This window comes from Phoca vitulina, unplaced genomic scaffold (assembly GCF_004348235.1).
Source record: "Phoca vitulina isolate PV1807 unplaced genomic scaffold, GSC_HSeal_1.0 scaffold3, whole genome shotgun sequence".
Classification (NCBI taxonomy): Eukaryota; Metazoa; Chordata; class Mammalia; order Carnivora; family Phocidae; genus Phoca; species Phoca vitulina.
The window spans coordinates 36,547,937-36,561,017 of NW_022589706.1; the positions used below are offsets into that span (position 1 = coordinate 36,547,937).

At 49.6% G+C, this 13,081-nt stretch overlaps 1 protein-coding gene across 1 annotated transcript in view; it reads right to left on the bottom strand.

Annotated features, from left to right (window-relative positions):
• Window positions 1-4,062: 4,062 nt before the first annotated feature.
• The window catches only part of SCFD2 (sec1 family domain containing 2), a 430,884-nt gene continuing 421,865 nt past the window's right edge, over window positions 4,063-13,081 (bottom strand). Inside the window, exon 9 of the mRNA XM_032400353.1 lies at window positions 4,063-5,469. Within this exon, the coding sequence (XP_032256244.1) occupies window positions 5,377-5,469 (93 nt within the window). The 3' untranslated portion in view covers window positions 4,063-5,376. The remainder of the gene's footprint in view (window positions 5,470-13,081) is intronic.

Below are 13,081 nucleotides of genomic sequence, written 5' to 3' on the forward strand. Positions count from 1 at the left end.
CCCATGTTCTGGAATTAAAGAAGGCGCAGAGTTTTCCTGGGGGGGGCTTTATCTGGGAGAGGTGCTGAGCAGTGCTGTATCTCCATTAATGAGGGACACACTCTTTCCTTCCCTGCTCCAGTCCGGCTGTTCTGCAAGCCTGCAGACGCCTGGGCAGGCCTCCCCTCCTCCCTTGTGAGCCTCACTTCCTCACCTCCTGGTACTTCACGGTTGGCCCTCCCTTTCCCACCGCGCTGCATCTCTCCTACTTCACCTCGGAGGTTTGCGGGTAGGGGTGTCTCAGAGCTCTTATCCACCCAGCGGAATAAAGTGTGTGTGTGTCTGTGTGTGTGTGTGAGAGAGAGACAGGCAGACAGACCCTGCTGGAAACCCCCCAGGTCCCAGTTCTGTCCAGTGTCTCAGGTTAACTTAAATATTTATAGTTCTGGAATCCACCATATTTTCTTCTCACGAATTTAGCTTCATGTTTTATTACCTATGCTCATCTCTTTCATTATTAGTATTTATTAATCCCCGGGTGTTTGTTTTAAAATTTCTGAACTGCAACCATATGGTACAGAGAAACTGCCCTCTCCCGCCTAGGTAGGGGAGCGCCTCCTTTGCCACCAGGGGAAGGAAAGGGAGGGATTGCGAGGGTGGTGGAGAAAGGAAAGGAATTAGAATTTACTGAGCATTTATAATGTGCCAGATTATGAATGATCTCCTTTAATCTTTTGAAGAATCCTATGAGGAAGGTAATACTACCACTCCAATTTTAAAGATGAGAAAACTGAGGCTCAGATCACATCACCTGTTTCTGTTTGTTGAAACCTGTGTCGGACCGTACGGGGTATTTGAAATAATTATGTTCTCCACACCAACCCCGCAGTCCATTTTTAGTTCTTTCTACAGACAGGGAGAAGGGAGGCTCCAAAGAATTAGGGAGCTGATCCACTTCCTAAGAGGCAGATTCAGGACTCCCCTCCCCCCCAAGCCCAGGCCTGTCTGAAGCCACAGCATGGTCCCCGGGCAGCCGGCCGCAGCTTCCAGCTCCCCTCCTCCAAGCAAAGCGCCCCTGGGTGCTCTTCTCTTGTCTTGCAGACGCTGGTCCTCCTGGGCTTGGCCCCTGCGCCCTGGCCCCCTGCCTCCAAACCCCCGCCCCCCTCTTGGCTCCTCCCTGGCCCCAGGCCGCCTGGTCGGCGCATCTGCTGTTGCCATCAGCCTTGCTCACAGGCCTCCAGCCCCAGCTCGGTAATAAAGATGCAGGCAGGGGCGGGGGGCCAGCACCGCCCACAGCCCGTCGGCCTCACAACCGGATCCGTGTCTGTCTCGGTGTCTGGCTTTCGAGTTTCCTCTCTGCTGCAAATCAAAACCATTCGGAGCGCTCTGCAGCCTGCCCGGCCGGGGCGCGGTGTGCAGGGGCGGGGGCAACTTCCCACCGGGGCTCCTGCCAGCCCCAGCCCGCTTGGAAGCTGGGCGTGTGCACAGTGCGCCCCTGGTTCCGGAGACACAGGAGATGTCGACATTCGCTTTACACCCCAAGAGGGAGAGAACAAATGTGTTTTGCGAACAAGCTTGTGGGCAAATCCCTCACAGATGAGCAGTGGGGTAACTCCGGGTCCTGCCTCTGCAGGGGTGGGGGTGGGGTATGGGGGCTGCCCTGCAGAGTCTCTGCCTGAATGTCAACACAGGGCCCTCAGGGGATGGGCCAGAAGGAATTATAGGGCTTTATTTATGACAATAAACGCACCAGGAAAACTCATGTTTTCTGTACTCCCTTTAGAGTCTAAAGAGAGAAGTTTCCAGAAAGTTCTCACTATCCTTATTACTTTACTAATTTGGTGTGGAGAGAACAAGATTAGTGTTATTACCGATTGTGGTGAGATCCCAGCCACCCCACCTCCCTTCTCCAATACCCTCCATCATCTGGTTTTGTCTTTTACAATCCCCGTAAAAGAGAGATGGAGTTTCTTAGTGTTTCTTAAGCAGGGATGGTGGACAACATTCATAATACTGGATTATTTGTTGTTGAGATTCGGTTTCTGGTAACCAGGGTAAAATAAATAATAGTGGTCTTGAGGGGAGCCTGATGGAATTCTTTGTTGTTGGGATAACACTGTAACAGTCAGGGCCCTGGTGTAAACAGAGCCATTTCCATCGCCCTGGGCCTCTGGGGACAACCCTTGGCTGACGCAGCTCCTGAGCACCTCTGAACACTTCGCTGTGCCCGCTATGTTTGCCGGGAAGTGGACTCCAGGAGGAGGGTTTACAAAGGCAGAAGTCAATTGCTGCCCAGTATTTGCACCTCTATCAGTTGTGTTTATAAAGAGTGGCCTGTGAGGCCCTTGGCAGAGGGTTTGCATTTGCGTGTGCGTGTTTTGGCTCCGGCCAGCCAGAGTTCAGGTGGTAAACACTCCGAGCCAGGCCCGAGCGATGAAACCAGCACTCCCACTCAGCTCAGCCTTTCAAGCCGCCTCCAGGCAGCCGGAATCCCTCCAGGATTGGCCCACTGGCATGTGGTGGAAATGGGCGTCAGTCTTGGGAGGCCCATCGCAGAAGCCACACAGACAGCTTTGCAGTTAGCCTTAGTGGCGGAGAAATTTCTCGTAGAGACCTAAGGCCCCACGTGAGCCACCGTCAGACAGTTACTGCCGATCACCGTGATTCCGACATGGCCTTGGCTCGCTTGCCTTGTGCCGTGTTCTAAGGGCTTTACGCGGACTTATTTTCATTCTCTCAGCGGCCCGCTGAGGCAGGCCCTGTGATTGTCCAATTTCGTGGTGCACTGCGACCAGAAGTGAGCTGCAGGGCGGACAGCTGGGGCTGGAACCCGTGGCCACTGGCTGGGGCTCTGGGCTGCACCATCCTGGAAGTCTGCGGGACCGAGGTGTTACTCCTTCTCTGCGGACCCCGGAAATGCCTCTAATGTTCTCTTCATTTGACATTACTCTCCTGTTGAGACTTGATCGCTTTACGAGGTGACTGGCTCGGCGTCCCGGCTAGTCAAAACCCCCGGGCTTGGCGGCACGCGCTAGCGCCCTTAGGGATGGCGGCCTCTCCGGCAGCCTCTCTCACGAGGTGGGGACCTTGCAGGCGTACCTGTCTTCCACATGCAGGCACTGAGGCTTGACGAGACCCACGCTGCAGTTTGGAGCGCTGTTCACACCTTCGGAGGAGGTCAAGGGCATGATCCGTTTCTCCCTCATCCTCTCCGGCTCCTGGGCAGTGAGCACAAGAAGGAGGCAACACCAGAGAGGGTTTAGGAGGCTGCGTCGAGGGGTCAACATGCCACTTCCCGAGGCCCTTCTTTTTCCTTATCTGATGAAGGTCCTCTGTGGGATTTATACCAAGTTTCCATTATGCTCCTGCTCTTAATTCAAGGAGCAGTGCTCTGTCCTGTGTCTCCTACCTTCTTATTCAAAACAAATTCCAGTCACCGCGAACCTTCTCTTTTGTCCAAAGCCTTCCGCTACCTGATTGCCTGCCGGCGACCATGGAGATGGAAGATGGTTATAAGCCTAACCTGCGACATTTCCTCCTGCCACACAGACACTTCCTCCCACCACACTGCCTTTGGGGGCCCAGTAACTGCTAGATGACCCATTTACAATCAGGGACTTCCTTCTTGTGTAATTCCAGATTAGAAGCTTTGCAGTATTCTTTTTTAAAAGACAAAATTAACTTGTAAAAATACAGAAAGCCACAAAAGTAATACACAAGCACAGGTTTGCTGTGGAGAACATTCAAACAACACAGAAGTCTATCGAGAGCGAGACTCCCCCTTTTCTGAGCCTTCCCACCTATACTCCTTTCCAGAGGCACTACTTATTAGCAGTTTGGTTTTTAAATTTCCAGAGTGTTTCCTTTGCATACAGACGTGTGGTATAGGACTTTACCTTGAGCAGCTACTCACACAGAGCCAGAGCCCCGGGAGAAGCCCCAGCTGCTCAGTCTGCGAGAGCCCCAGAGTCAGGGGCGCATCTGGCTCCCTCACCAGGGTGGCCAGAACCTCGCAGAGTGCCCAGAACATGCCACTCAATATGTGGAAATGAATGAATGCACACTGACACACTAACAGGTTATTATTATTATTTTTAATTTTAAAAAACAGTGATCTCTGCTTTAATTAGCATTTCTTTCGGGCTATCGCCATTTTCTCCCTTACTCAGATTCGAACTTCTAGATCAGGGGAATGAAAGAAGCATGTGGACTCTCTCGTATCAGCACCACTGGTATTAGGTGGAAAACATACTGGACCAAAAAAAAAAAGAAGAAGAAGAAGAACATTGGTGTCTATAAAACCTGCTTTGCACCTCAGAATGATTTCCAACTTCACAGTTTTTTCATAAAATAACATTTTACAGGGAACTAAAATCCGAGACACATGAGTGTTTTGATTTACATTTTACTTTGCCCACCTGTTTAATCCTCTCTAGAACTGTTTTTCAGCTTTCTCTCTTCATTACACACATCTTTTAGAGATGCTAGAAATTTCCATGAACCATACACCTACAAATGTGTGGGTTCCAAGCAGTTCATTTTTGCTAGAGTTCTTAAATAATTTCCCTAGTTGGGTCTAGGTTTTTCTGCCATGACCAGAAGGAAAAGTGAGACAAACTGAAAAGAGAGCTTTCTATTTCAATAGAAACACTAACTCATAAAAGTCCCAGGGGTTGGGGTTCCCATCTAGACTCCCTGGACCAGAAACCTTTATGGGGGCCTTCCTTTGGGAGGGGAGGAAAGCTTTTATGGGCAGAGCCAGCCCTCCAATCAACCTCTCTCCCACTACTGTTGCAAGTAGCCTGGGGACCCTGCCTGGTGGGCTCGCGGGGACAACGCCGCCCTTTGTAATGACAGGCCAAGTTACGTGGCCCGTGGGCTACCAGCGCGGCTCTAGCTGCTAACCCCTCCGTTCCTTGCCTTTTCAGCAAGCTCTCAGATCCAATTTGCAATGTACCCTCCCCAGTTACATAATCTTATGGAAAATCAAACTTTCTTCACACTCATAATTCTAAAGCATGTCTAATTTCTTGAGCAACTGTAGATCAAATAGCTTGTAAGCTACCAACACTTGCCAACAGGCGTTTATGTAGAATTCAGGAGCTTGCAGTTGGAATCAGGAAGATCACAAACAGAGAAATGGGAATTATGTCGAATGAAGCCAGCTGAAAGATAGACACCTTTAGAAAAATGAATTATTATTATTATTATTTTTTTTAAAGACTTGCCGGCAGTCCAAGCAAAGCACTTTGCTACATGGTTCTCAAGACCTTTGGGGCAGAATTCTGTCCTCCCCACAATTAGCAAGAGGACACTGGGTTTGGAGGCATATCTTGAATGGTGGCAGGCAACAGGATGGGTGTTTCCATCTCGGGCGGGTCTCCTCTTAGCAGCCGCTCAGAAGCCAAGGTCTGGATGCAGCCGGTCAGTGGCAAATAACAGCTCAGGAATGTTAAGTGGCTTCAGGAGTCGCGTGGACAGCACGATGACCTACCAGCAGGAGGGGACAAACACACCACAGACAGTTAGGAAAGCCAATCCCAGGTTATGGGAGGACGAGAAATAAAATGCAATGTGTTTCTCTGGGGGAAGGCACAGAGTGGGGCATTGTGGAGAAAAGGCAGAACGTGGCAGCTTGGACGCCGCCGGATGCTAGGGTCCTGGGTGGAAGGAGGGGTGCACAGGCGGGGAAGGATGGCCTGTGGGACAGCGGGGCTCTGTTTCCTGAACCGTTAACCAACTGGCACCGAGAATGGCCGAGCCCAGCCACCACCTGGCTGCTGAACTGAATCCGATCATACTGTAGCTTTGGGATCCAGTAATTTGACCTCAGTAGAGAGAAGGTTTCTCTCTTCTCCAGGGAGCCTTTGCTCCTTCGGGGAGCATGAAGGCACACCCAAGGGGTGGATGGCATTGTGGGTGATGGTGATGACTGTGTTAATTTCCTAGGACCCAGAGCTGGGCAGTTTAAATAACAGAAATTTATTGTCTTATGGTTCTGAATGCCACAAGTCCAAGATCAAGGTGTTGGCAGGGTTGTGAGGGAAAATCAGTTCCATGCTTTCCTCTCAGTTTCCTTGTGTCTTCACACTGTCTTCCATTAATGCATGCCTCTCTGTCCAAATTTCCCCTTTTTATAAGGACACAGTCATATCAGATTAGAGCTCACCCTAAATACCTCATCTTAATTTGATCATCTGCAAAGACCTATTTCCAGTAAGGTCAGATTCACAGGTACTAGGGATTCAGACTTTAGCATCTTTTGGGAGGGGGCACAAGTCAACCTGTAACAATGATGGGGTAAGGATGGTATTGGCTCACATTTATTGGTTCTTATGATGTGCCAGGCACTGAGCATGATTTCACTTAAAATCCAGGTAATCTTCATCACAACCTTATAAAATGGGTACATTTATTATTCCTATTTTATAGATAAGGAAAATAAACTACAGAAAGGTTAAATAACTTGTCCAGGAACACACAGGAAATTGTTGAATTAGGATTCCAACCCAGGCAGGCTGACTCCAGCATCCAAGGGTCTATCTGGTCACTTCGGTCATGTCAAGGGGTCTGGGCAAGGCTGCTTTACTCCCCTAGTCCACGGGGACTTTTGGGCCTCTCTGGCCTGTCACTGTGGTGGACCCTTCCTGCTTCCTTCGGTCTGGACCTTGCCTCTGGGGTAGATTTCTCTTTATAGCACTGAAACAACTTATTCCTTGGGTCCGGGCTGGGTCTGTGATGTGCTGGGTAAGGGCTAAGGGCTGGTGAGGATTTGCACAGGCGGCCAGGTGAGGAGCTGACTCTGGGAATGGAGAAGGAGGTCCTAGAGCTGGAATTCCACAGCCCAGCGCCCGAGCAGAGGTGACTGCAAGGCGAGCAGCAGGACCGGGCTTCACCTGGCCATACAGCCCGGGAATGTGCATGCTGACACTGTCTCCCCCGCCACATTGTTTCCAGGTGTTCCCAAGCCAATGATGTAACCAACTCCCAGCTCACTGGTCAGAAACAAGAGTCCCCACTCCAATGTGGAGGAAAGGCAGATGGGGCCCGAGTCAAAGAAGGAAGGAGAGAAGAAAGCATTTTATGATTTTCTCCTTCTCCTTCTCCTTCTTCTTCTTCTTCTTCCTCTTCTTCTTCTCCTTCTCCTTCTCCTTCTTCTTCTTCTTCTTCCTCTTCTTCTTCTTCTTCTCCTTCTTCTCCTCCTCCTCCTCCCCCTTCCCCTCCCTCCTCCTCCTCCTCCTCCTTCTTCTTCTCCTTCTCCTCCTCCTCCTCCTTCTTCTCCTCCTCCTCCTTCTTCTTCTCCTCCTCCTCCTTCTTCTCCTTCTTCTTCATCTTCTCCTCCTCCTCCTTCTTCATCTTCTCCTCCTCCTCCTTCTTCTTGTTAAAGAAGTGAGGGTTATTAAAAAGTTTTCTGTTTCAAGCAAAAATGAGCCCTTGCAAGCAGCTTTTTTACTTTTTCTCAAAAGAGAATGATGTTAAACAATATATGGCTAATGTCAGCCAAGTTATATTTTTGGCAGAAAAAGAAATACTGCAGTCTGTGCTCACAGTTGTCCTTGAACGCCAGGGGATGAGAGTTGGAGGGCAGCAAGTGAATATTAGCATGCCCTCATCACCTGCACACACGGTGTAGACAGCATATGAACACGTGGGTCCGGAGAGGGTCTCCCGCGCCAAGCCTAGTGGTTGGCTAGGAACGGCGGCGCCCGGGCCCGCACACTGTTGGAGCCCTGTAGAGCCCAGCTCCACCGCAGGCTGGCTGCGTGCCCCAGGGAAAGCCACTTCCCTTGGAGCCGTACTCAGCGTGTCCCAGAAGGCCAACAACAGCCCTGAGCTGGAGGTGCTGTGGCAAGCGTTGCGTCGTCACGTGCCTAGAGCACACAAGGTGCTCAGCCATTCTGAGTGCCATTTTACTGGGGTTTTGTGACTGGGTCACAGGTCTCCTTATAAAAGCTAAGAACTCTAGAAAAATATGTGTCTGTTCAACACACACAAGATTCTGAATGTAGTTTCAGATGAGGTTTGTGTTCAACTAGGAACCATAGACCATAAGGTAAGAAACCTGTATTCAGATATTTTGTAAAACGTGTGCATAGAAACAGAAGTCCTTTGCATACTCTCTAGTAGTTGACTCTCGGGAGGCAGTAGACGCCCCTCTCCTGCCCTGGTGACTTGCCAGTTCCCACCACCACTGCCAGCCCCTGTGCTCCTTCCTGAGTCAAAATGGCAGATTCCTCTCTGGCTGAGGTGAGGGCAAGCATAAGGGCTAGTGGGAGCCTCCCAGGATATGTAAGTCTTGTTGGCAGGACTGAGGACTTGGAGAGAAAAGACTGTAGACTCAGTTGATGTCGACACTTCTAGAGCACTGAAAACCGAGCCAAAAGAATCCATCCCTCAGACGGTGTGCTGGGCTTCCAGCCAGGGCTGACAGAGACGGTGGGTTCCATGACCTCCACTGAGCAGGACCCAAAGACGGGGCCCCCCACCTCTGAACAGGCAGGTATTTAGCATGAGGGCTGAACCAGAGGGTGCCTGGGCATGCATGTGGAGGGCTGAAAAGAAGCAGATGGGAAACCAGGGCAGTGTGGAGGGAGCTAGGGGCTCTGAAGAGGCAAGAAAGCTCAGACCAAGGACTCTTGCCAGATGGGGCAGTGGATAAGAGCACAGACTTAGGAGCTGGACCCTAGCTGGGCCTCACTTTCCTCATCTGTAAAGTGGGAATAATGATCTCCACCTGACATGACTATTTGCAGTCTCACCGGTGGAACTTTGGGGATGCTTCTTCACCCGGAACATGAGTCCTCCTCTTCTTTACCTGAAGACCTCTCAGTCCTTCAAAAATTTGCTCAGGCATCACCACCTCCAGGAAGCCTTCCAAGACCACCCCTCCCAAAGCTGAAGTGTGTTCCCACGGCTGTTGGTACCACACTATATTCCTTGTTGCCTTTCCTGAATCTTTCCGCTGTTTCTTAGCACAGTGCCCGAAATGTAGCGGGTCCTTGATATAGGGAGTCAGTGAATGACAAAATGAGTGAACAGAAACGGTCAGACAAGGAAGGAGGCAGTGAGTTTAACAATGGTCAGCAGGAAGTTTTTCACCCTGAGAGGCTCTAATAACAGATAGCTCAAATAGCTCTGGGAAAATTATTTCAAATCAGTTCAACTATTTGTCTACATTTCCTACTGGGAATCACAAGCCAGGCTAACACTTCATTTACGCTATTAAAGAGGAGGGGCCTTGAGCATTTTCACATCTTAGGCATCTTTTGGTCTTCAGACTCATCTGAGCATTTTTAGAGGTTTTTAGCCCATTCAACTAGGGCATTTCTGCATTATTTGACTAAAATAGTTCTAAACAGTCTAAAAAATTAGCCAACTGGGGGGACAAAAAGATGGTCAAAATGAGAAAGAAAATGCTTAAAAGAGCCTGAGATTGGCCTGTTAGATATAAAATGAAGATTTTATAAACAGTCATCAAATGTGTGGTGGTAGGCAAATTCAGCACAAGAGAATTCCTTCTAGAGAACTGGTTTTTGTCCAAGCAGCCGAGGGCACTGATGAAGACTTCCATCTGTGAGCCAGGGGTGGAGGAAACCACGGCTCCCCAGGGCTCCCCAGGGCTCCCCAGAGCCCCTACGTCAGCTGGCCCGGGCTCCTGCAGGAGCGGGTCAGGCTCGGACAGCGGCCCAGCCCTCTTGCTTTCTTCCCACGTCCGGCTTCCGCAGGCCACCACTCTAATTTGCATGTTCCAGCATCTTGCTGTTCCATTTCTGCAGAACACAGAGGAAGCAGGGCAGTCCAGGATTTAGATTTCAGATCCATCTGATTTCTAACATTTTGAATTGAAAGGAGCAGGGGATAAAAATGGTTTTTCTCCTTTTTTCTTTTAAACTTGCGACATTCTTCCCAGTAAAAGTAACTATTCACAGGCACCAACATGCATATTCCTCCACTTGATGACCTGGTTTGTGAGCATATATCATATCCGAGGCCCTGCCTACCCCCACCTGCACGGGCATACACACACATACTCATACGTGTGTGTTAAATGTAGAAGGTTTGTATTGCTAGGCCAGTAGGAGAGTGGATTAATTACAGGGACACGACCAAGCTTTCTGGGAAACTCACTGTGAACTGTCTGCCTTGCTTTCACATTGCCTCTGAGGTGAGTAAACGGTGCTACCAGGGTCTCCCAAAGAACCGTAAGTGGGACATTTCAGATCACTTCCTCATCTTTGTCCCTTCTGGAGGTTATTTAATAAGAAGTCATTCAAGGGGAAAGAAGAACCAAACCTCACACTGCAAATGACTCCAGAGTTGTTCATTCACAGGAGTGGAGGGCAGCGTGAACAAGAACACTATGAACATGTGGGCTGCCATCCAGTACCTTGATCTGTACTGTCTCTAGAGTTTCTAGTTCAGATTATAAGGCTCTAAGCTAACTCAGGCAAAAAAGATAAATTTAAAACCTCATTGATGTTTTCCTCAGAGTAAGAAACTTCAGAATAAAATAAATCTAGGGGCGCCTGGGTGGCTCAGTGGGTTAAGCGTCCGACTCTCAATTTCTGCTCAGGTCATGATCTGAGGGTCGTGAGATCGAGCCCCGCATCAGGCTCCACGTTCACTGTGGAGTCTGCTTGAGATTCTCTGCCTCTCCCTCTGCCCCTCCCCTGCTCACTTGTCTCTTTCTCTCTCAAATAAACAAATACATCTAAAAAAAAAGAATAAAATAAATCTAGACTGAAAAGAGAAAAAAAAAGGAAGTCACTGGACTCCTCTCTTGGGCCTTTCAATCAATTTTAGAATAACCTGGAGCCAGAATTTAGGTATCCTGAACCCCTAAAGTTATGCCAAACTGTGTGTGTATGAGCATATTTCTTGGTCTATTTTGTTTTTTCTCTTACATTCTCACTAAATATTCAGCTCCAGAAACACAGAAGTGCTAGAAAATGTGGGTGGGAACATGCATCCACCTATGAAAAGTGGTGGATGGCAGGGCCAACTTGCCCACATGGTCTTCCTCTGTTTCCTGAGCTGGCCTTTCCCTGTGTCCTCTGGGAGGGTCCCTCCCTGTTATTTTCCTCCCACAATCTCAGGCTTCTGTGGGCCTCTTGGCCCCCATCCAGCCACAGAGTTCAGCCTGCAGAGCCATCTGGGCATGGGGCCCGACAACAGGCAGCAAGTGAGACAGGGGTGGGTGCTGGGCACAAGCACTCCAGAGTGAGGGGAAGCCTACGAAGCTTCTTGCCTCATGGTTGGGCTGCTTGGGGTGGGGTGGGGGGAGCTGCTTCTTCGATCCCTTTTTTTGTAGTTGGGACAGAGGGCCTTCTCTAGCTGCCCACTTTTTCTCATGGGCCCCTTGGCCAACAACCACAGGCAGAGAGTGGAGGAAACATGCCCGTTTTAGAGTATGACAACAGTCCTACAAGACAAGCAGGTGCGGACATATGGTTTCTGGATTCCATGTTTCCTGCTACCCTTGTCACTTTCTGTGGAAGAGAATTCATTCCTGGATGGGCCATAAGTGAGTTTCCTATGAGTTTCCTTTGAAGAGCTGGTCCCTGAATGCTTTTCAAATTCTTTTCCTCCACGGGGAACCTGTGCCATCTGAAGGAACGTCCCCCTCCACTTATTCCCACCATAGCACCGTCTGTGTTCCTGGCACCCTTATCTCTGGTTGGAGTTTTCGTGCTTGACATTAGTCCTTCACTATTAGAATATAAGTTCCACAAAAGCAGGCACGAGTCTGGCTTGCTCACTACTCTATCCTTAGCACAAGGACAGTGCTTGGCACAAAGCAGATATTCAACAAATGTTCACTGAATAATCAATGAATCCAATTCAGTAGATGTGATGGTAGGCTCTTCCGCTTGGGTCCCCAAAGCACCCATGTAGATATAGAGAAGATGTGGATTAATAGGAACTGATGCAAAAGTCAGGCTGGTTTTAGTTGCCCATAATCTCAGGAACAAATCAACAGGTTGGTGAATTCTCCAGAAGAGCTACTTTTATCTTATGCTACAATAATATAAGTAAAGTTTCTAGTGTTCAGTATTCAACATTCGATGAACAATCATGACATCCAGCAATCCCGACCCTATTTGTAGGGCTGGGTGGGTTTTTTTTTTCGATTTATTTTTAGAGGTGGGAGAGGGGCAGAGGGAGAGAGAGTCTTAAGCAGACTCCGAGCTCAGCACAGAGCCTGACGTGGGGCTTGATCTCACAACCCTGAAATTAGGACCTTAGCAGAAACCAAGAGTCAACCACTTAACCAACCGCACCTCCCTTGTTGGCAGGACCAAGGACCTTGGAGAGAAAAGACTGTAGACTCAGTTGATGTCGACACTTCTAGAGCAGCGAAAACCGAGCGGAAAGAATCCATCCCTCAGACGGTGTGCTGGGCCTTGTCGGCTATGGTGAAGATGAGAAGGAGGGGGACCCAACTGCCCTGCACTGATCTCATGATCTCAGGGTCGTCCACACTGACCTATGGCTCTCCGTTCCAGCTGAGTTCGAGAGGGAGAGACAGAGCAGGGCTGAGGACAGCCACCACACCCGTCACTCTCAGATACACCTCATGGGACTGGAAAGCCTTGGTTTGGAGAAGAGCAGACCCAGGGGAGAACACGTGGGAGAGGGACGGGCCTGATTTGCCTGTAAATTCTGTGGGGCCCAGGAGCTGGAACCAGCACTAATGAGCGAGGCTAGAAGGAGGCAGATTTGGACTCGTCTAGGGGAGAGAGACATAACAGTAAGGCCCTCCAAGGCCCAGGTAGGCTGCAGGGGGAGGGGGCAAGTCCTCATCACCGGAGGTGTTCACGTGTAGGCTGGCTAGTAAAGACAGAATACTAGGGTTAGATAACGCATATTATCTGTTGTTCACATGGACAGTCACGTCCGAGTTAGCTTGTTGGTTGAGAGTTTGTTGGGCACATAGACTCAGTAGAACCTATGCCTTTCAATTAGTTCACCTGTGTTCTCCAACAGATGTCAAAGTCTGAGTTGGTAATGGCACCGTATGCATGCCATTTCGTGGACAGCTAGAGCAGCCGTTTGGTGGACAGCTAGAGCAGCCGTTGGGTGGACAGCTAGAGCAGCCGTT